The following is a 23683-nucleotide window of genomic DNA, read 5'->3' on the forward strand; positions in this document are numbered from 1 at the left end:
GAAAGAGGAGAAGAGGAAGGGGGGAGGGAATAAGGATGGGGGAGAGGAAAGGAAGAAAGAAGGAAATGGGGGATGGAGGGAGGGAGGGAGAACGGGAGGGAGGGAGGAAAGGAGGGAGAGAAAAGAAAAGAAAAAAGAAAAGAAAAGAAGCAAGACTCAGAGGGCTGAACTATTGGATTAGGTCCATTGGACTTAAGGACATTTCTGACAAGAGGAAAATATCTCAGTGTTCACATTTGTTGATTAAATGAATACAAATCCTGGAATTCCTCTTTGCAACACTATTTGAAACCATTGTTTCTATTTTCTTTTTCTCAATCATACTCCATGCTATGAAATAGGGTTCAATATTTGCATAACATTAGCTAAACATGATCCATAAGTTCAAGTGAGATGGATTTTGGTATGAACTGTAAAGCAAAATCACAAACTTGATTTTGGCATTGCATCTGACAGTGTGCAACGATTGAGAGGCTCTTTTGTATGCTAGTCATTGTTGCGGTTAAGGAAGATATAGAGACAAACCAGGCTCCCTACCTGCCAAAGCACAGCTATATCATGTAGCTTACAGTTTGTTAAGGAGATGGATAAGCAAATTGAGGATTGCGGAGAGAAGAGATAAGTGGTGTGGTAGACAGAATGTGAGGGCACAGAAGAATAGCTCAGTCAGGGAGTCAGAGAAAACTTCCCAGGGGAGTTGGATTTTGCCAGACCAGCAGGAGTTAGGAACTCCGAAGTAATGAAATGCCATCATACATTGAGGTGAGTACAGGCAGTTCCAAATGACTGGAGCTAAGGGTGACATGCAGGGAGTAGAAGAATATGAAGACAGAGATAAGCAGAAACTAGATCCCAGAGGGCTGGAGTTTTGACATTTGACGAGAAACACTGAAGTGCCATTGGATGTTTGCTAGGAATATATAACCAGTTTACACTTTATGAAGTTCACCCTGGCAGCAGTGCATGAGACAGAAACAAGAGCAGACTGACTGGGGAGGGAAGGTGAGAGGATGAAAGTCTAAGGTCAAGTAGGGCCAAGGGACGAGGGGACGGGGATGAAGCCTGGTGGATTCCACAAGACGGGGATTGATGGGATGCAGCCGCAAATGAGTGGAGGCTGTCTAGGACCATTCGTTTAGTTTGGAGTGACTGGATGGACAGTGTTAACATTGTTTCCATTGGGAAGCAGAACTGGAAAAGAAGAAAACTTGCACTTTAGACTTGTTGAATGTAGGAGCCTGAGAGATGGCCTTATAGCTCAGCAGAGCCTGGGCCAGTGTTAGCAATCTGGGGACACTGGCATGTATGAGGCACTGAACTATGGACAGGGACAGGGCCACCCAGGGAGGATGTTTGGGAGAAGATCAGGGGCCAGAGGCCAGAGCAGTCAAGAACACAGCTTGTCATGGAGCAAGTCGAGCAAGAGGAGCCCTCCAAGGTGGGAGAGAAGCTAAGAGGGCTTAGAAAGTAGAGGGCAGGGGGGAAGTTTCAGGAAAAAGGAAGCCATCAACTGCAGCAAATGAGGCAGAGAGGTCAAGCTGAACAGCCAACGGGCTCTAGCAGCATGGAAACCTTTTGCAATGGGATTAACTGTAAGTAAAAGTAAGTCCCACAGGCTCTGGTGATTGGCTGATGTTTCTAAAGAACCGAAAGTACAGAGTTTTAAGAGATGAATGCTAATAAAAATGCTTTTCGTTTGAAGAATTTGTTGAGAAAAGGCAGTATGTGGAATTAAAGTTACAACGGTTACAGCTCTGCAGCGAGATGGACTTTGATTTCAATCTCGACCCTACAGCTTACTAGTTCAGCCACTTTGGACAAGTTATTCCACCTTGTTAAGCCTCTGTGTCTCTGTGTGAAATGGGGCTTCTGCCTACTTCATAGATTCCAAGGCTTGCATAAAGTGATGCTTGTCACTTACCCTCCCCCACCTGATTTTCCTCCATAGCACTCACCACCTTCCTTACTTACCCACTGACTTACTGATTTTATTGACTGTCGCTCTCCCTCTGCTAAAATATCAGCTCTGTGACAGCAGGGATTCTTTTCTCTTTGGTTCACTGATGAATCCCTGATGCTTAGAATGGTGTCTGGCCCCACAGTAGTTGGTCAATAAATATTTGTTGAATGGATGAATAAGTGAATAAAACATGAAACGTGAAGTGTTCAGAGGGAGTTGCAGTGCTGTTACTAATTCCTGGGGGGAGAAAAGCCATTACCAAGGGCCAACTTCAGTGTCAGCCTGGGTGCTTCCGAGGCTTAGTACCCCTTAAGACCAAAGCTCCTGTTGAACTGTCTTCCTTCTACAAGGCCCTGTCCATTGTTGTATGACCTGCCCCTTGCCTGTTGAAGGGACAAATGAATCACAAATAAAGAGAAACTGAGTGGAGGAGCAGCATGTGGAGGAGGAATCAGGATCCCAAACTCTTAGAGGGCACCTGGAAACTGGAAGCAGCAGCAGAAACCCTTCTTTTGGCAGCCCCAGTGATAGAAGACAATCACAACACATCAGGGGTGCACTCCTCCAAAGGGGTCTCAGCAGCCTCTGCTGCAAAGGCTGAGATGGAATGGTGTAAGGAAACTGTCTTCTCTCACCAGAACTGATGTCTTAAAATCACAGCCAGCAAAGATTTAGAAAATGAAAGAAAGAACAGTGACTCGGACTTACTTTATTAATCCGTGCATTTGCAATTGCAGTAGTTATGCTTCAGTCTTTCATCTTCAAAATGCCTTATACCATGAAGTAACATGCAAACAGGGCTTAGTCATGTATGGCCGATTATAAGGAATGTGTTATTCTGATGGAAAATACTGAAAAGACTCCACTTCCCAACAGTCTGCTGACTTGAACAGCTCCACAAGAAAAGTCTGGTATCAAAACATGAATCTAAACAGAAACCAAAATAGCAAACACCAACATGCATTAATTGGACCCATTTATTTGTACCAAAACCAACATTCCCCCCACTCCTTGGCCCCAGGGTATTGTTCTTTGTTGTTGCAGTTTGTTTCTTTTTTTCCCTTTTCATCTGTCAATACATCCTTCCAGGATTCTCCCAATGTACTTTGGATTCCAGACTCTCTTATAGAAAGCATATGTCTTTGGGAACATATTGTACCACGTTCAAGTTCTGGAGCCAATTTATTTCTGTCCCAGGATTAAGTGAGAAACAACAATTGTAGGGCTGGAAGGAAGATCCGGGTTACTTAGGCAGAAGAACTATGCATAAAGCAAAAGGGAGAGTTTCTAAGAAAGAAGGGCCTTTCTTGTTAACTTGCGGATATGATTCATTCCTTCATGTAACTATTTCATTCATGCAACATTTACTGAAAGCTTACCAGGTGCTAAGTACTAAGCACAAACAGGCCAAAACCCACTGGTGTGGTCCACACCGTGTCTATAGCCTGCAGGCCTTTCTTACTGATATGGAAAATCCCCAAGGTGTATAGTTGAGTAAGTATAAGGTAGACTGTTAAGGTCAAGATGATGATTACCTGTGGGGAGGTAGTGACAGGAGTAGGTCATGAGGGGGTCTCTTCAGGGTGCTGGTTTTCTGTTTCTTGGTCTGGGTGCTGGTTACACTGGTTTGTTTACTTTCAAAATTAATGGAGCAGCACACTGGTGATATGCATACACTCAGTAAATTATCATATGTTTAACAGATGTTCCCAAAAACAAATACCAGGTGTTCAGGTATGGCACAAGCCGCCGTGAATGGCTCCAGCAAATAGTGTGTGTGGAGGAGATGAAAATAGAGTCATAAACCAGAGCCATATTGTAAAAGCCTTATATGCTAAACTACAGAGTTCGAACTTTATCCTAAAAGTTATGAGATTCTATGCAGAGAATCTGATCATGTGATGGAGCCGAGAGATATTTAAGAGTGTGGCCTCTGGCGTTTTGCTCCTGGATCCATTACTGTGCATGAACCTCAATTTCTGCATTTGCAAAATACACTAATAATTGTGTTTGCTTTCTAAGGATATTTTGAGAATTAAATGAGATAATACCAAAAAAAGTACAATGTTTGCTATATTCAATAACAAATATTTGTATTTTAGAAAACGTACTTGGCAGAAATGAGGAGAATGGATGGGATATGGCCAAACTGCATAGGGGAGACAAACTAGAAGACTGTAGCAGTGATCTAATGTGGAAGTAATCAAGGAGATGTTGATAACTTTAAGTAGGTAGAATGAATAGAACTTCATCTGGGAGATGAAAGAGACAGCAAAATCTAAGATGCCTCTCATGTGCCTGGCTCAGGTGACTGTGAAGGTGGTGATGCTGTTAAAAATTCAAGAGAAGGAAAGGTTTTGGGGAAAAGATCATGGATCACATTTGAAACCTGTTGAGTTCAGAAATCCCGGGAGGTATCGTCCACAGGAGCTGGGTGGTGCTGTCCACAGGAGCTCAACAAAGATGACTGAGCAAAAGGCATAGGTTTGAGAGGTACATAAAAAATGAGAAGATGAGGTCCTTCAGGGATGTTTTATTGAGTGCAAAGGGCAAGGAGCCAAGGATGGAGCCATAAGTAACAACATTTAAATGGGCAGACCAAGAAATTTCTTAATTATTAAGAAATCTGAGAAGAAATAATTAGAAGGGTAGAAGGAACCACCTAGAGAAAGTGCTATCATGGTACCTAAGAAGGGTGTCATCAGCTGTGACAAATGCCACAGAAATGTCAGGTTAGATGACAACAAAGGAGTGTCCATTGACTCCTACAATATGAGCCACTGGTGACTCCTGTGAGAGCAATTCCAGGGTACAAAAGCAGGGTTTCTATGGTGTCTGATATGCAGATTGGAAGAAAGCAGTTGACAAACGTGGTCAGGGAGAAACAGAGGTACAGAGTAGGATGCAGACTTGAATCTTTTTCTCAAGATGAGAGTGTTTTGAAATTTTTTCCAGTATTCACCACCACCTATTTTGAGGCCATTAGAGAGTCCCCCAGTCCTCTCTCTTCTCTCTGTCCTTCCTTTCCTCCTGCCTGCTGCCTTTGCATTCTGAATTTCCTCTTCAGAAGCCAAGGAATAATGACATAACTGGGAACACTTAATGCATCATCCTTTCAAGTGCTTTTAGAATAAGATGTTGAGACGTGGGTATAATCAGGCAAGGGAGCCAGAGATCTCAGCTGAGAAAGGAGTTGGGGGGTGGTAAGAGAAAGGGCTTCCTCTTGCCCTGCTCCTCCCCCAGGCACTCCTCTGGACTGCCTGTGACCCACAGATGTGTTGTGATGGGCATGTACACTTATACCTTCATTCCCCCTCTCCTTGCTGGAGGTGAAGCCTGTTACCCACCTTCTGGCTTTGGTGGCCACACAGGCAGCTGGCAGACTTTTTCCTGCAAGGACTCCATGCATGCTCCATTCTGGCTGGGCCTCCCTGTCCCGCTCTACCCTTCCGGTGACTGATTGTCTCTGGAACTTGGCTCACACTATTTCTCCTGCCCACTCATCAAACCAACTGTGGCTTCCAGATTCAGCTCAAAACATACTGTCTTCAGGAATTCCTTCTTGTCCCCTCAGTGTCTCCATCACTGAGTCTAGTTATTGGTCATTTTGTATTTCCTGAGCAGTTACTTTGAGTTATTCTCATTTTAGTATATAAGAATATTTTTGCCTCATTGATGAAATCATAGGGAATCAGGAGGAATTCTCCACAGCATCTTGTGTAGGTTCCATGCAACATGGACCCTCAGCTCAGGCTAGCTTGAAGAAGTTAAGGGCTGTAAGTCTGTACTGTATTTTAAGCACCTTGAGGGGTGGGCCCTGTGCTCTTTCATCCTTGTACACCCTCTGCCTCCACCTACCTATGGCTTTAACTATTTATTATTTCCACAAACATTTATTGAGCACCTATTATGTACCAGAAATTGTACTAGGTAAGCTGGAAATAGCATAAACCAGGAGGATGAGGCTCTTGCTTCATGGAATTTATGTTCTAGTAGAGAAGATGGCCAACAGGTAAACAAATAAATAAACAAATAGAGTAATGACAAGCTGTTTTACATGCTTTGAAGGAAATAAACAGAGCCATGCAACAAAGAAGGGGGCACATTTATACTGAGACCTGAAGATTAACAAGAAAGAAAGAAGTTGTCCCTCAGCCTTCTCTTGTTTTTAGTAGCTCCTGCTCCTTTAACTTTTCTTTCAATTAAATCTTTATTGAAAGAGACATAATAAGGAGTTGTGTTATACATTTTCCCAGTCAATGAGTTCACAGACCACTGGGACATCTGATAGCTAAGAAATCATCATCTATCTAAGGGCTGTTTATCACACCTGCATAATGGAGGTAGTGACACAGGATTTTTCTCACCCACTTTGCCAACCAGGGACCTCCACAGCCAGCAATGCCCCACTCCCAGGCCTTGCTAGACCCCAGGCTTGCCACAGGAGTTGCCCCACCTACTCGGCCCACTGGGCCGTACATGGCTTGTGCACTGGCTCAGCCTGTGGCTAGGCAGACATGCCCCAGCTCACCCATGTTATAGCTTGTACCCGCATTCAGCGGTTCCCAAGTTCTTGTCCCATGCCCAAGAAGAACAAGGTCACACTGACAATTGAAAAGTGAGGAGGGTGGAGAAGAATTTTACTGAGCAACAGAACAGCTCTCAGCAGAGAGGGAATGCAAGGGTGGTCCCCAACTGAAGTCAGTTGGTTTCGCTCTGTGTGTGGCTGTGTCCGGGGCTTTTATGGGCTCAGAATGGGAAGTACATGCTGATTGGTTTGCAAGTATGCAAAAAAAGGCTAAAACAAACTCACCACTGAAAGATAGACATGACAGTGTAAAAAACCAATTAGGGAAGGGTAGGTATATGTAAAATAGGGGAAGGGTAGGGATCAATCAGAGGAAAACACACCAAATGGGAAGACAGGTTCTCAATCCAGTACATGGATTTACCTGGGACTTGTAGCTAGGCTTTAAACTGTCATCAGGTTTCACCAGGGTCCCACCCCTATCTGCCTAGGATTTATCTGCCTCCTGCCACTATCAGTAGTAGTCCTGAGGTTTCTACAGAGGGACAATGAAGATGGCACCCAGCTGCATTGCACCTGCATCATTGCCATCCATCTGATATTGCTGGTGTTTTGTTTTGCAGGTGAGCCGCCCTCATCCTAGTGACTACCCTGTCCTGATCCTCTTTGTGGTAGGTGGGGTCACAGTCTCTGAAGTGAAAATGGTCAAAGATCTTGTGGCATCATTGAAACCAGGAACCCAGGTACTGAGTCTTCCATGATTTGAACAAGAGCTCAGAGGCAGGGGTGTGACGGGTGGGTGAGGGCCCTCCACCCAGGGGTCCCAGTGCCCATCTCCTAGTCTGCCTGCCTATCACCCTCCTGGCTTTGTTCCCTCCCTCCTGCTGCCACCTGTGTCACAATGTCTTCCTGTAGCCAGAACCAGCCCTACATGCCCATCCAGGAACAAACAAGTTCCTTTGTTCCCAGTGGTGCAGGACTGGGTCATTTTGATAAAGTCTATCATGACAGATTAAATGCTATGACACCAGGCAAATTAGCTCTAAATGGAAACTCTGTTGTTTGCAAAATAAACTGGGGTAGGGTGGAGTCCGGTGGGGTGAAGGGAGGGAGGAGAGCTCTTCTTTTGTAGCTCTGGGCTTCTGGGGCTAAGGTACTATTATCCCTATTCCTGATTCCTTAGGGTCCTATATTCTCTGGTGTCCAATCAGTGTTGAATCACTCAGGAGTTTTCACTGCTCTCTAGGCTCCAGATAATGGAGGGATGACTCCAAGAACCACCTCCCAACTGTGGCAATTAGAGAGTAGAGTCAGAGGAGTGTGGGAAGGAGCATTGTCCAGACAATGACTAGTGTTGTAGCTTTCTTCTCTATACCTCCTGCCAGGCCCCATTCTATCCCCTAAACAAGAAAACTGGCTCTGTGGCCCAGTAGTGAAGAACGTAGACCTTTCTATTTTATGGGCCCAAGTTCCAATCCTATCTCTGCCTTTGACTAATCAGGTGATCTGGGAGGGAAAAGCCCTCAGTTTCCTCATTTAGGAAGTGGGCCAAGGTGGCTGTGAATCTTAAATCAGAATAGGCTTCAGAATATGCTTCTTAGCACTGTGCCTGGCTCAGAACTCTCAGTCAATGATGGCTGCAGTTATTCCCAGCCGTTTTTGAGCAGTCACCACACTGCTGTGCTGGAGGATTTGAGGCTCACAGAATGAGGCAGCAGGAGCCCAGGGAGAGAGGCTTCTGGAAGAGGAGAACCCCTGCCTCTGGAAGTTCTCCTGTGACTGGGGATGCACAGCCTGTTAAATTGGTAAGATGTAAAACCCTTGCCTTAGTGTGTTCCCCAAAACAGCCCCGAAGCCAGGGATGAGAGAGCAGGTAGTTTACTTGGCAGATGATCCCAAGAAGCAGAAGTGAAGAACTCAGAAAAAAAAAAGACAGTGAAGAAGAAAAGCCACAAAACAACACACTGCCAAGCTGGGTATGCTCTGGGTGCGCGGTCCTCCAGGGGCCCCTGAGGAGCTGGTGTTACATGGCTCAGAATTGTCATGCCAGAGGTCAGAGAACCTGGGATGTCTTCCCTTCCACTCTCATCCCCCCAGGTTGAGACTTGACTCTGGGGGTGCTATCTTCCCAGTGCTTTGGGGTTACAGCTTTGTGCCACCTCCTACCTCCACCCACTACTGTACATATCCACACAGCCAGCTCCAGGAGCTGCATCCTTCCCTTTTGTGACATCCTACCTGTTGCTCCGGGCTCTTTCCACATCTCTACCCACCTCCACCATCTATACTGGGAAATGCAGATCTGGACTTCTCCCTGACAACTTCATATTTGCTGGTCTAGTCTCCTCAATCAAATATAAATTCCTTGAGGACAAAGGCTGGGGCTTTCCAGGCCTGAGCAAATGGCAGTGACTCAGTAACCCTTGTAGTTTGAGGGGTTTATTGACTCCAAGAGAACTGGCCTGGTAGGAGCAGTCTGTGTTGTTAGAGTGGCTGAGCTACCAGGTTAAGTCAAGAAGGTCTGGTCCCTGCTGGTCTCCAGACATCCAACTGAGGAATGGGACCTGGATACCTAGAGAGCTACAGCAGGCTCTTGAGCAGGGCAGTGACCAGTTTTTGACTATGATCATTCTTCTGTTACTATCACCTGTTATGGTCATAGCTGGTAAGATTTCTGATAAATTTGCAAATTCTGCTTCATTTAACACCCTCCTTGCCAGCAGTGATACGGTTCTGTTTAATGAATGATTGCCTTTTTGAGAAAGACCTCTTTTTTTTTTTTCATCAGAAACCACACTTCCTGCTGCCCCTAACATGGTGAACCAAATTCTTAGCTCTTCAGAACAGTGATGCATTGTAATAGCCTGACAGACATGTTAATCCCTACTCTAAAAGGATAAAATGCAGACGTTTTCAAAGCCCTGTGACCTGTGTTTGACAGCAGAGCCCCAGAATCTACAGTGATTTTGCTGCAATCTGACCCTGTGCTCAGTCATCTGCAGAGAGAGCTTCTCAAAGAATTTTGAGCTTAAGGATCAGCCTTGACTGCTACTTGTCCTTTGTGCAAAAAGCTCCTCTGAAGAGTTAGCAGGCCCTAGGAAGATTCCTCAGGCAGCAGGGGAAACAGAAGAGGCATTCTTTATCCTGAAGTCCTTCACTCCACATTTTTGAAAGGAGGTGAATTACCTGGATGTTTGCAGAGTGACACCTGCTGTTGCAGGTCTCCCTTTCTTAGACCTTGACAGACACATAGCTGCCCTGGCCCTACAGCAAACTCTGCAGATATGAGACAGGACCAGCTTCCTGCTTTTTAGAGTGCAGTGGAAATCATGCCTTACTTCCCTAGCAATACACGAAGTGGCATGCGTGCTAGTTCCAGGGTCTGCTCAGACTCTGACTTCTGTTCAAGAACACATGTGACCTGATTGAAGTGGATAGGTTCTACGGAATCTATACCCAATAGACCGTCTAAGACCTTTGGGCAAGCAAGGGTGTAACCCTCACTTGATCATTGATGTAAACAGCAATAATAGACATAGCTAGTGCTTCCATTCTGGCTTTACTATCCAGGCTTTACTTGACCATCTCCCAGGATGAGGATTTGTCCCCTCCCACTGCAGCCTATTTGAGGCTTGGAAGGTGTATTAGTCAGGGTTCTCTAGAGGGACAAAACTAATAGGATAAATGTAGATGTAAAGGGGAGTTTATTAAGGAGTATTGACTCACACAGTCAGAAGGTGAGGTCTCACAGTAGGCCATCTGCAAGCTAAGAGCAAGGAAGCCAGTCCAAGTCCAAAAGCTGAAGAACTTGGAGTCCAGTGTTTGAGGGCAGGAAGCATCCAGCATATGAGAAAGATGTAGGCTGGGAGGCTAAGCCAATCTAGTCTTTCCATGTTCTTCTGCCTGTGTTTATTCTGGCTCCACTGGTAGCTGATTAGATGGTGCCCACCCAGATTGAGGGTGGGTCTGTCTTTCCCAGTCCAGTGACTCAAATGTTAATCTCCTTTGGCAACACCCTCACAGACACACCCAGTAACAATACTTTGCATCCTTTAATCTAATCAAGTTGACACTCACTACTAACCATCACAGAGAGCTTCATTCTTGGTTCTAATATCTCCTCTAGATGAAGCCCAAATCTGCCTCTTTGGTACTGTCACTCAGCAGTGCTGGTTCTAGCTCTTAAGCCACACAGAATTTAAAAGAAAATGAGGTTCATCCCTCTTCCACACGACGATTCTGCAGACATATGAAGATAGCTCCCATGTCCTCCACCAGGTCTTCTCTTCTCCAAACTGAGTATCATCAGTTCCTGTAGCCACCCCACTCTTACTCTGTGACATGGACCTGAATTCCCTGATGATGTGGCAGTTCTCCTCAACCCCAGTTTGTCTCCCTCTCTAGCACTTGATTGGAACCAAAAGCCAAACCTTGGCGTGGACTAATCAGCTCAGAGAAAATTGGGGTCATCTCCTCCTCTCTACCATGGCCTACAAAGCCCACATGATCTCACCCCTGCCTACATCTGGGGCTTCTTTTCCTACCACTCTTGTCCTTGCTTATGCCCCTCCAGCCTCAGGACTTTGCATTTTTCAACTATTATATTCTCAGCACCACAAACAGAGTCTGCCACTTATTGATATTCATGAATGTTAATTGAATGTCCAATACTGAACATTAGAGACTCTATTTATGTCATTCTGACATAACAGAAAAGCAGCTTTTCTGGAAAAGACCAGACAAACCACACCAACCTATTGACTGACACTGACATTACAGACAATTAAAACCACCTTGTCTTTTGTATCTATTGCTATTATTCCAAATCTTCCCTATTCTACTGCTGTGTGGGTGCTTTTTGGATCCATGTACAGGAACTTACAATCATTCCTATTAAGCTGGATTAACTAATGATTCAACAGGCATTTATAGAGTATCTAAAAAGCAAAAAGATGATCTGCTCTGTGCCAGGCATTGTCCTTTATGCTAAGGACAGAACAGTGACCAAGCTAGACACATTCCTACTTTCATGGAACTTCCATTCTACTGGGTGGTAACTGACAATAAACATGGAAGCGCCAGCTCGTGACAAGTGGACAGCAGACATAGATAGGTGCTAGTGTAGAAAAAACCAGGAGAACGAGCTTCTTTTAGATAGCACAGACTCCCATGGAGAAGGCTTTGGATCTGAGATTTGAAAAGCATTCGGGGATCAGCTGTTCAAAGGAAATGAATAGAATCCATTCACAGCACCTCCAGAAATGAATTCTCTTTCACAAAAAGTGGCAAGAATAGCATGAAACATAGGAAACCAGAAACCACATGCCCACCTGCTAGCCTCTGAAGACTTCTCTGCTCTAAAAGGGACATGTTTTCTCCACTCTCCTGCCTGTGGTTGTTGGGAGATGTGCTGATGAGAGAAAATGTGTGCATTGGAGAAGTTCCTCTTTCCTGTCTACTGAAAAGGGATCAAGAGGGCAACCTCCCCCATCCCAAACTGCCACAGACACCAAGTGGGAAATTCCAGGTTTCCCCTGCTCTGATCCGCATATGCCCGACACCAGCCTCTCTCCTCACTCACTCCATGCCTACTGTGGGACTCCACGGCCAGACAGCTCTGGCTGGCTGAACTTTGCAGCTGGATGGTAGCCAGAGGCTAGCAGAAGCCTGTGATTGTAAGAAGAAAATAACAGGGAGGGAACCTCTGAGAAAATACAGGGAACAGCCAGCTCAGAAACAAGAGGAAGGCCAGTGGGCAAGATGACACCCATCCACTGCTTTTCATAGTGAAGCATACCGCACCCACACTTTCCTGTAGTTCTGCATTTACAGAGTTCAATATTTTTATTTATTTATTTATTTATTTATTTATTTATTTATTTATTTGAGACGGTCTCGCCCTGTCGCCCAGGTTGGAATTCAGTGGCACGATCTTGGCTCACAGCAACCTCCACCTCCCGGGTTCAAGTGATTCTCCTTCCTCAGCCTCCTGAATAGCTGGGATTACAGGTGCCCACCACCACTTCCGGTTAATTTTTTGCATTTTTAGTAGAGACAGGGTTTTACCGTGTTGGCCAGGCTGGTCTTGAACTCCTACCTGAAGTGATTCGCCCACCTTGCCCTCCCAAAGTGCTGGGATTACAGGCGTTAGCCACCATGCCCAACCTGGAGTTGAATATTTAGTGAAGACATACTAATTTTTTAAAAAAAAACAGTAGACCCAGAAATATGCTCACACACAGTTTTGCACACAACTTAAGAGGTTCAAGGATCCCTAATCCTGGCTCCACAAACCTGCCTCCAGGTTATTCTAAAATTGATGGGAAGCCCCGGGGAGACAACAGCGAAAAGATCTGAATCTCATACTTCAAGTCTTCTGAGAGGCTTATAAGCACAGCACAGTGACTCTGAGGCAGTGGTAGTCAGGTCAGATGGTTCCCAGGTTTTTCAGTAAGGCTAATCCACTGTGTCACTGGCTTAATGATACAAACCTTCTGGGTTTAGAACAGGTGTGTGAGTGGGTGTGTGTGCATGTGCCTGTACAGCGTGAATACAATATATGCTCCAAAAGCTGCCTATCGAATGAATATGCATGTTGGTGCCTGTGCATATGTGGGTCACTTTGGGAAAGAATCTCCCAAATTTAAAAGAAAAGGGGACAAAAAATGTACCCCTTGCTCCTTTTGATACTGAGTGTTAGAAATCAGGGGGATATGGAATGTAAATCCTGGACTTCCCTGCTTCCTCTGTGTTCAGCAGAAATAGAACAGGAACATGCTGGCACCTACAAATTATAGTCATGGTCTGGAGCAGCAGAAAGCCCAGAGGGCTGGGTCACTCCTAAGGGCTGGACTGCCCATGTGGAGTTCAAGGCAGGCCTGAGAACAAAGACTGAACATCCCCCTTCTAGCTGGAGTAGAGAGCCAGTGCCGGCCAAAAGCTGCTGGAGGGACTTGGTTCCCTGGCTGATGTCCTCCACCCCGTCTCACAGTCAGCCGGTATATTTTTTTGATGTCAAGTATCTGCTTTGACACAGAGGCTTGTTGTTGATGAATGAGCAGGATCTTCAAACATTCCTTGATAGAACTGCCTGCAGTTAGCAACACGTGCTGACACTTAAGTCATAACTACCTTGCAGCTTGCAGTGTCGTTCAGGCTCTTCGAAAACAATTTTTTGTTTTTATTAAAAACCCCGTTTCTCATATTTGACTGTGAAATTTATTTTTAATCAGCAAAGATTCTCTCCCCGGCTGTTTTTGTGGGAGGTGTTCCAGTGGGTGGATGGTGCAGGGCAGGTATGGTGGCTGGGCCAAGCTCTGAGCACTGCAGGGTGCTCTTGAGTGTCCTGGACACCTCTGGCTTGAGAAGGAGGCTGGCCACTGCCGCCAGCCCACTTGGCTATTGGCAGGTGAAAGTGGGGTGGCTAGGAGTTGATGGTTCAGGGGTAAAGTCAGCTGACTCTTCAGCCCTGAATGACAGTCAGGTCTGAGTTGAGAAGAAGTAACAAAAACTACTCCCAGAAAGAAACAGGAGGCGAGAGAGGGAGGGGAAGAAGGAGGAGAAGAAGAGATGGCAGGGACCCTGAAAAGGGGAGAGGGAGAGGAAGCAGGGAAGACCAGGTTTAGGTTCTATGTACCTCTGATTTCTAATACTGAGAATCAAAAGAAGCATTTTAGAAAATGCAGAGAAAAGTAGCCATATGATGGGCAAGGATTGAGCATCACCCATGGGAATTTTCTTCAGTGCCCTTGGCTGCCTGAGAAAAGACCAACTTGTCCACTATCACATGGTTGATGATTATGTTTAAAAACAATTACATGTCATATCTGATCAGCTAATTTCAAACTCTTTTGACTATTTTCTTTTTCATTTTCGAGCATCTTTGTTCCTGTTTAGGGCCCACTTTTTAGAATTTTAGAGTGATCTTGGCCAAATAATGTAGAAATGTTCTAGTAGAATGTGCTTTAAAAATTCTGAAAATGCTCAAAAGTAGCCAATACTAAAAGATGCCTAAGATGCAAACATACTTAAAGACCACCAACTCTTATATTTCATGCTCTATGTGAAATGTCAGCAGTATGATCCTGCTTGCTCTTCAAAATAGGAATTAGAGACAAGTAAGGTTTTCATTGAATGGAGAGGAAACACATTTACCTGGAGCTGTCTGAGCATCTTCCACTAGAGCTGCCCTGGGCGAAAACTTCCCGCTGATCATGGCTACACTCCCTGCCTCCTCCACTGCTGTGTGGTTTTTGTTCACTCAATCAGGTGCCAACTGACTCAATCAAAGACCTGCTATGTATCAGGCACTGTGCTAAGAAACAATGAAAAGACTCTGTTAAGTTGACAGGGAATACAGTGAGATACCAACAGCCAGGGGACACACTCGGGCTTTGGGGAGGGGCGGTCTGGGAAGGCTTTCTGGAGGGAGTGATGCCTGAACTGATTGCTGAAGGACAATGGAGGAGGGGTCTTTGGGCAGAGTGGGGAGCTCCTCTCCCAGACCAAGAAGCATCCCCAAAGTGCCAGGTGCAAAACTACGAGGAGTTAGGGAGGCTGGAATGTGGGACTGATTTAGGGGTGTGGAGGCAAGGGCCGGTTCTGAAGCCCTTTGATGCTCTCCGGGAGGGCTGGGCTTACCAGAGGGCAGTGAGGAAGCTGCAGGGATTTTAAGCCTGGTAGTAATACGATCAGATTCACACTTGGGATCACTGGCTCTGGCAATTCCACTCCCCTGCATCCACCCCATGGCTGCTGTGAGCTGGGTGGAAGGATGCAGCTGGGGATGCACATAATGAGGACAGTGATGGTGACAAAGACAGTCATGGCAGCTGTCATTCTAAGCCCCTCTGGAGCCTGTCATTGTGTCAGATATTTTAGAAGATGTTCACATTGATCCTGACATAATCATGTGGGGTGGGTATCATTCCCACTTTACAGATGAAGAAATTGAGGCTCCATGTGGTTAAGCAACTTCTCCAGGGTCATTCATCTGGCAAGTGGCCCAGCCAGGGTCCAACGCAGACTAGACCCTCCTAAACCTGTGCTCTTAACCACTGTGCTATCCCAAAGCCTCCTGGCCTCAGTCCTGCTGTCTCCCCTCCACGAAGGCCTCCTAACTTACTGCTTGAGAAACCCCTGTTTTCCATCTGTTTCTTTTCACCCCTCCACAGAGCAGACCCCAGACAGCCTCTGGCTGAGCCCTCACAAAGCTATAGACTGATTACTGTTAAATACCTGCTTATTCAGATGTGAGGACTGGCCTTACTGTTTCAGCTCAGTGGCAGTAGCCAAATCCACGGTCTCTGTCAGCCATGACTGGAAGCCCAGCACACTACCCGAGAGTGACAGATTCTTTGGGCTCAGTTATTGCTGCTCTGGAAGTCAACACTTTTAGCCTTTTCACTCCAAGTTCCTCAAACCTGCCACGAAGACTTAGCATCCGTGGGGATGGAGATGTACCCTAGCCCTCAGGCCCACCCTCACCCCAGCCAGAGAGGAATCCACCATCTTTGCTTTAGAATTAAAGACCCCAAGGGCTGGCAGTGCGCTGGAGACCGCCAAGTCACAGCAGGAGGAGAGGGCCTTTTGCATGAGCGACTACTGGCCTCTACCACCTTCGAAGAACCTACTTCCAAAGAGTGCGCAATGTTTGTCTTTATGTGTGCATTTAAAAAGATTTCTGAAGAAGGGCTTCTTTTTTTTTTTTTTGAGACGGAGTTTCACTCTGTTACCTAGGCTGGAGTGCAGTGGCACAATCTCAGCTCACTGCAACTTCCGCCTCTGGGGTTCAAGCAATTTTCCTGCCTCAGCCTACCAAGTAGCTAGGACTGCAGGCATGCACCACCACGCCCAGCTAATTTTTGTATTTTTAGTAGAGATGGTGTTTCACCATGTTGCCCAGGCTGGTCTTGAACTCCTGACCTCAGGTGATCTGCCCAAATCGGCCTCCCAAAGTGCTGGGATTACAGGCGTGAGCCACCGCACCCAGCTTGAAAAAGGGCTTCTTAATTGTGGTCTGTGAATTCCTAGGAGTTCATTAACCACCCCTAAAACTATAACACAAAATCTTGTATGAACATCTGTATATTTTTCTAGAAAGTTCTTAGCTTTCATAAGATTCAGAAGGAGATCTAGGACCGAATCACAAAACCACAATACAATAGCAGCTCACAGTTGCTGAGCACTTCCTGTGCTCCACATACATGATCTTATGTAATCCTTGCCATACTGCTTCAAGCTTGGCACTGTTATTTTCCTTCTGAGAGAGATGAGGTAAGCAAGGCTGTAAGTTGTGACCTTCTGGAGGGCTTCTGGCCGGTCAGTATGGAGCTGGGATCTACTCAGGGTCTGCTGCTGGCACTCGCCTGGAAGCCGCCAGGCTCGATTACCTACTGGGTTTGGTGAGGAAGACCTGAAATAAGTAGAGACCCTCTTGGGAGACACACATTCAAATGGTGTCTAAACCATGCATGCAGATGATAGAGAAGGCCAATCTTCGCCCACTGTCCTCAAAGGCTCCTTGCATGGTTTTCAAGGAAAATCATGAAACACAGATTTCAGTGAATTTGTTTCTGCCAAAAATATGACTTGGCTGACATTAACTATATATATTTTTTTAAGATAATCCTTTTTCAAGAAAAAGTAACATAGATGCTTCCAAAAACTAAGTTTTTAAACAGAAAACTTTCTCATAAGGTTGTTGAAAAATTATTTCTTTAACAACAAGAAAATACTTCCTTCTCTCTTCCTCTTCTACTTTTTCTCTTCATTGGAGTACAGACTTTTTGTTTTCCACCAATGAGCTCGTTGACATGGATTGGTTAATTCACTAATTTAATTATACCTGGGACAATGTGGGGAGTGGGAAAGGAGGATAGTAAAGTGTGCAGGCCCACTTGCACCACTCCAAAGGAGCGCAGCCAGGTAGTCATGTTGTGGGCCTTGGAATCCCCTTCCAAGGGATTGTGGGCTGTGGAATTCAGGCTCCAGGATAGCTTTTCCCATAGTCACCTCTTCTTCTAGGGTGCATACAATACTTTTGCTTGTGCAAAACCTAACCAGGCCCTCATAAAGCACATCATGCCCCCAGCCCAGACCCAGGAAACAGGCTCTCCCACTGTTGCAGAGAAATATCTATCCCGGAATAAAATCCATACTGAGGGAAGCAGAAAGGGTCACCATGAAAGGAGCCAGAGGAGCCCAAAGGTGCATGTGGAGTAAGGGAATAAAGGGCCCAGAGCCCTTGATGACGGGGAAGGGAGGCACGGGGGCACTGGGGCCAGCCTGTCTGCGCTGGGATCCTGACTCAGCCGCTGACTGTATGTGTGTCCTTGTACAAGTTCCTGAGCCTTTCTGTACTTTATTTTCTTCATCTACAAAGCAGGAATAATAAATGTACCTATTTCATAAGCTCGATATCAGGATCAAATGGATATTCAATGGGATAATCCTCAGAACCTGGCACATCATACAAATTAACAAGTATTCATTATCATTATCATCACCATCATCATTGTTATGAGTTGAAATGTGTCCCCTTTAAAATATCTTACAGTCCTAACCTCCCCACTGGTACCTGTGAATATGACCTCACTTGGAAATAGGATCTTTGCAGATGATCAAGTTAAAATGGGGTCTTTAGTGTGGGCTCTAATCCAGTGTGACTGTGTGTATATAAGAAGGGGAAATTTGGACACAGCAACAGACATGCATAGGGAGAGACAATGTGAAGGTGCAAGGTAGCTAGGAGAAAGGCGTGGAACAGATTCCCTCGCAGCCCTTAGAAGGTGCCAACCCTGCCAACACCGTGATCTTGGACGTCTAGGCTCCAGAACTGTGAGACAGTAAGTTTCCATTGTTTAAGCCACCCAGTTTGTGGTACTAGGAAACTAACAATCACCATCATCACTAACAACGTCCGCCTCCTGGATGTGCCTTCTTATGCTCCCTGGAGGAGCAAAGGCTCCCTGAAATGGGGAGAAACCTTGATATTGAGGTCAAATTACTGCATTACGAAGCGAGAATATGATCCAGTCCAATTTAGCAGCAAGGCAGTGGCTGGGCTCTGCCTCTCAAATGTACCTAGTGCCAGTCTCAGCCATCCTGAGTGCCCCACTGGCTAAAGGTTCAGTAGACACAGCCCAGCTGTCCCACAGGCCATCTGAATGTGGGTGACAAATTCATTAATCCCAGACTGTGTCCCCCTCCTTCCAGGCAGGGCACTAGCACCATTGAACAAGGTGCCTTCTACCTTTCCTTCATAGAACTTCACTTCATACCCTCCCCCAAAGACATTTGTTGCATTCTATTTCTCATCATCCAGTACCCTGAGATTGGCCCTCCTAATTCCCTGCGGTGTGTTTGCCCTCTCCTGTTGTTAGGTAATCGTGCTGTCCACTCGACTCCTGAAGCCACTTAACATTCCTGAGCTGTTATTTGCAACTGACCGACTGCATCCAGACCTTGGCTTCTGAGCATCCGCTAAGAAGATAAGACCTACTCATGCTGGAAATGCTGATACAATTTTCTGCCACCACTCCAAATACTCCTCCACAACCAACATCCCTGTCACTAATTGCGAGCATGACAGAATTCTGCCTGAAGGGTCTTGATACTTTCGCAGTGAGGTACTTTGCTTGAATTGCTGTGATTCTTTAAAAAAAAAAAAAAGTTTTTCTTATTTTCCTGAAGGTGACAATCTGTCTTTTGGCTAGTCCAATTAGTGATCATTTCCATTTATCCTTAACCCTCTGTGAGCTTCCTGATTCCACCTACAAGTTCATTAATTCTAAAGAAAAGCCTGTTGGCAAGTGTTGGTAGATTACAACTCTTTTAATTTGAAGTTGCTCAAGAAGTTAGACATGCTTTAGAATTATGAGTGTGAGAAAAGTTTGATGTTCCTTAGGATTATATAACTGAGGAGAGAACATTGCAAATAGGGTCTGAGGCTTTGTTTCTCTCTTGCTCTGAAACATTTCTGAAAAGGCAAAGAAGGGAGGGGTAGTGTCTTAGGGCAGTGCTGGTAGCCTGCATGTGTTGTAAATCGTCCTGCCATAACAAAGAACTGCATTGTTCTAGCTGGCCCACTGGGCAGGTCTGCCAGGCCACTTGGAACTGTAGTGGGAAGGTGGTTGATTGGAGGGTTATCTGCATATAAAAGTTTTCCTCCCCTCCAAAGAAAGACCCCAATACGAGATATCTGGTCCCAGGGAGTCTAAATTGTAACAGCAACCCCTGTGGACTTTGTGGGTATGAGTTTTGATTGAAATATAAAGCTCTCTTTTCTGTAAGTGTAAGTTTTCCATCTGACCATTAGCAGAAAAATCTAGACCCACCTAGTGAAATTTTGTAAGAACTCCAGGGCAAAAATGAACCACTTGCAACCCACATGTTTGTAGGTGTATGGTTGATGGAAGTTTCTGGCATCCATGTTGGTAATAAACAGATAAAACTGAAAAGGTTTTTATTGTGGATTAAACAGGTGAAGGAAATAACATGTAAACCAAAACACTCACATGTCTCTGATTTTAGTTCTCTACGAAACACTGTCATTTTTGAAAGAACCACTAAGTTGGAGATTATTTTAAGATGTAACCAAAGCAGGGTTTTTGTAGACACAGACACTCTTTTTCTTGCCCAAGTATGTTTTCCACATAATATCAATTCTTTCATGAAATAGAGGAGACCTCAGGTGCCTTTTTCATTCTACTAATCTTAAAGTATTGAATTTGAATAAGGAAGGAAATGGTAACCATCCATAAGAAATGTTAAAGCAGAGATGACTTTTCTAAAATAAAAAAAAGAAAAGTAACCTGTTATGTGACTCAAATCTGTACTCCATTCATTCCTAAAGATTGACTGGGTACCTGCCATGTTCCAGCCACAGTGCTAGGTTCTGGGCCACTGTGGTGAATGAACAAGATGTGTCCCTGACTCTGTGGCACTCAGAATGAGTAGCTGGCACTTCTCTGATGCTCAGGCCTGACGTGAGCATCTACTGAAGATGAAGTTGTAAACCACATGTCTATATGCAAAGGAAACTTTCTGGAAATACATATATAATGGTTACTTCTGGGAAGGAATATCGAATGGGAGGGCTAAGAGAAGGGAGAGTCTCACCCTCAGTATACTTTTGTATTTTTTTTATAGCAAACGTGTATTTGTATATTACTTTTGTGACTTTAATCAGCCATAGCAGAAAACTGTATTTTTACAAATTTATTTTTTATTTTAAAAAATATTCAACTTTGGGAGGCTGAGGCAGGTGGATCACCTGAAGTCGGTAGTTCTAGACCAGCCTGACCAACATGGAAAAACCCCGTCTCTACTTAAAAAATTACAAAATTAGCCAAGTGTCGTAGCGCATGCCTGTAATCCCAGGTAGGGAGGCTGAAGCAAGAGAATCGCTTGAACCTGGGAGGCACAGGTTGCGGTGAGCCGAGATCACACCACTGCACTCCGGCCTGGGGAACAAGAGTGAAACTCCATTTCAAAAAAAAAAAAAAAATTCAAAAACTTCTAATCTGAAATGATAAAAGGAGGAAGGTATTGATTATAAATGTTACTCAGCAGTTCTTATGTCTTGAAAATGCTCCCCATACTGTAATTAGTGTGGTCAGGGGCAGTCTGTGAGTGGTGGGAGAAGTGTCAGAGTTTGGCTTATGGTCATCTTTTTCGTCTCTGGAGGCTGGCTTGAGGAGCTAAGTCAGGCATGCAGTCAGGTGGTGGAAGGCTTTGGAGGAAAGGTAAGCTGGAAGAATTTCTTGGTAACCAGAGTTTGAGTGAAGATGAAGCAGGAGGCACAGGACGTTCACTGCTCCTTGATTAAAAAGCAGGAAAACAATAGACATTTGGTATAAATCCTGCAAAGGGCCTCCAACAAATAAGGAAAAAGAGGGGGGTTTGGGGGAAAGAGAATTGTCGCCATGGCAGAACCTCCCAGAACCTCCGTGCTGCTGCTGGACTCTTGGGCACACTTCCCAGCATGGGAGGGGCTGGAGGAAAAGCAAGTCACACCCTCCAACCCCAAAGGAGCAGCTGGCAGAAAAGGGCTCTCAAGGCTTCCCTGGGCCTAAGTCCCAGTTCCGCCACGCCAAGCACTGTGGATCTCTCCAAGCCTCAGTGTCCGCATCTGTAAGAAATGGTAACTGTGGCACCTGCCTCATGGGGGGCGGGGGTTGCTGTGGAGCCATCCCTAACACAATGGCCATCCTTGAATTTCAAGGAATGTGGGTTTTCACACTGAGGACGCCAAGGAAGTTACCTCTTAAACAATAAAACATCAACAGGAGAGTAACAGTAATGAAGAGGAAATTTGGAGGCACTCATGGGGTCTACAAGGAGATGAGAAAGTGGAGGAGGAATAACAGCTTGGTCCAGGATAGCATAGCCCAGAGGTCAAGAGCCCAATCCAATGGCTGGATTCCAGTCCCACCTCTTCCACATCGTAGTCCACCTCTCCTGGTCTTCGCTGACCATGCAGTTGTATAACAATAGGACCTGCAACATTGGGTTGGGGAAGAATTCAAAGAGTGAATACGTGTAATGCATATTCATTCAGAGCACATAAGCATTTATTGGTAATAAATGTCTGATTATTGCTCATACAAGGCCATATATCTCTGATAGAACTTTCTCCATCACTAATGCTAGCCGATTTCCCATTTCAACCTCTCCAAATGTATCCATTCTAAAGGGATCCAGCAGCTGTCAGCCACCTGAAGGTGACTTAAAAGGCTGACAGGAGTGGTAAGACTGGTTTCCCCTGTCTGGGGCCTGGGTCTGAGTGTTTATCACCTAAACAAGCACTTACAAATCCAAACCTTCTGCCAGCGACCTCACTGGCCACACTCCTTATAAACACAATTGATAGAAGTGTACATACTTTGTAGCAATTGACTTCTGCCTTTGTAAACCCTCTTCTGGAGTCTACCTCAGAGCAGACATGGCAGGCAAGGCCAAATGGTTGGAAGCACTCCAGGCTGCATCAGCCAAGAGTTGTCCCCAGTGGGCCAGGGCCTAGGCAGATGGCTCTGTTTATGCCACCCCTCCATTACAATGGGATCCCAATAACAAAGAATTCCATCAAACTCCCCACAAGACCACTATTATTTATCTTACCCTGGTTACCAGAAACAGAATCTCAACAACAAATAATCCAGTATTACAAATGTCTGCTGTCCAGCCCAAGAAACATCAAGAGACTCCATCTCTGTCTTAAAAGGAATTTAAAAAGACAAAACCAGATGATGGAGGGTTTCCAAATTATTTGAGAGAAAAGCTTGGAGGGTGGTGGCTGGGATCTTGCCACAGTCAGTAATAACCCTAATCCTGTTTTCATTGCAAATTCAGGAGAGTAATGAAGGTAGTAAGAACTTTCTGGAACCATCTCTCTTTAGACTTGAAAGGGAATATGTGCAACACCAGTTTTCCTGGTTATTATAACCAGACAAGCTCTCTAATTCATCCTGGGCCACTCCCCAAGGGACCTGTCATGAGTTATCCACAGAGACGACTGGACAGTGCTCATTTCCCTTGGGTGCAGAGGTAGCACCAGAGATTATCAGCTGCTCATTTTTGAGGGATGTGCCTACAAACTTGTTCATTTGCCTAGAAAACACATTTGTTTTCTCCCTCTTGGAGTGTAAGATGAATGTCAAAATCTCATTTTTCACCAAAGCGAGGGGCTCACCATAAATACACCCATGGCTCCTAAACCTGGGGTTAGGAGCTGGCTGGGCAGGCAAACTCAGATCTGCGGCGCCTGGTGAGTGCTGGAGACGGGAGCAGCCAGGAAGACTTTGAGGGTTGAGCCCTCTCTGCACACCACGCAGCGCCAGGCAGGCTGCAGAGTGGTGTGAATGTTTTTGATTTGAGGCAAGGGAGGAAACTCAAAAGCCAGACATCATGACAGAAGTGGATTCGGTTCTGAGACAGCCGGACTGCACGCCCCTCCCGCTCCCAGCCTGGACGTCTTTATGACTGAGCAGGGCTGGAGGCCAGTAAGCAGCTGGCTGATGGCAACAGCAGATGTGGTGTGGCAGCCAGGGGGGCCTGGAGCCCGGCAGGATCCAGGAGCCTACAGCAGCAAGTGGGAGACGAGAACAGCAGGACAGGAGACCCGGCCAGGGGAGGGAAGAGGAGGGCTCCTAGGTGGGGCTCTGCTGAGCCATCAGCCCAGGGCTTAGGCAGTG

At 45.6% G+C, this 23683-nt stretch overlaps 1 protein-coding gene across 2 annotated transcripts in view; it reads left to right on the top strand.

Moving 5' to 3' along the window:
* SCFD2 (sec1 family domain containing 2) overlaps positions 1-20301 on the top strand; it is a 479293-nt gene extending 458992 nt beyond the window's left edge. For both annotated transcript variants that reach the window (XM_023183117.1, XM_023183119.1), the window contains 2 exons: positions 7112-7231; positions 18872-20301. In XM_023183117.1, the coding sequence (XP_023038885.1) occupies positions 7112-7231; positions 18872-18964 (213 nt within the window). In that variant the 3' untranslated portion in view covers positions 18965-20301. The remainder of the gene's footprint in view (positions 1-7111; positions 7232-18871) is intronic.
* The last annotated feature ends 3382 nt before the right edge of the window (positions 20302-23683 follow it).

The sequence above is a fragment of the Piliocolobus tephrosceles genome, chromosome 3, assembly GCF_002776525.5.
Source record: "Piliocolobus tephrosceles isolate RC106 chromosome 3, ASM277652v3, whole genome shotgun sequence".
Lineage (NCBI taxonomy): Eukaryota > Metazoa > Chordata > Mammalia > Primates > Cercopithecidae > Piliocolobus > Piliocolobus tephrosceles.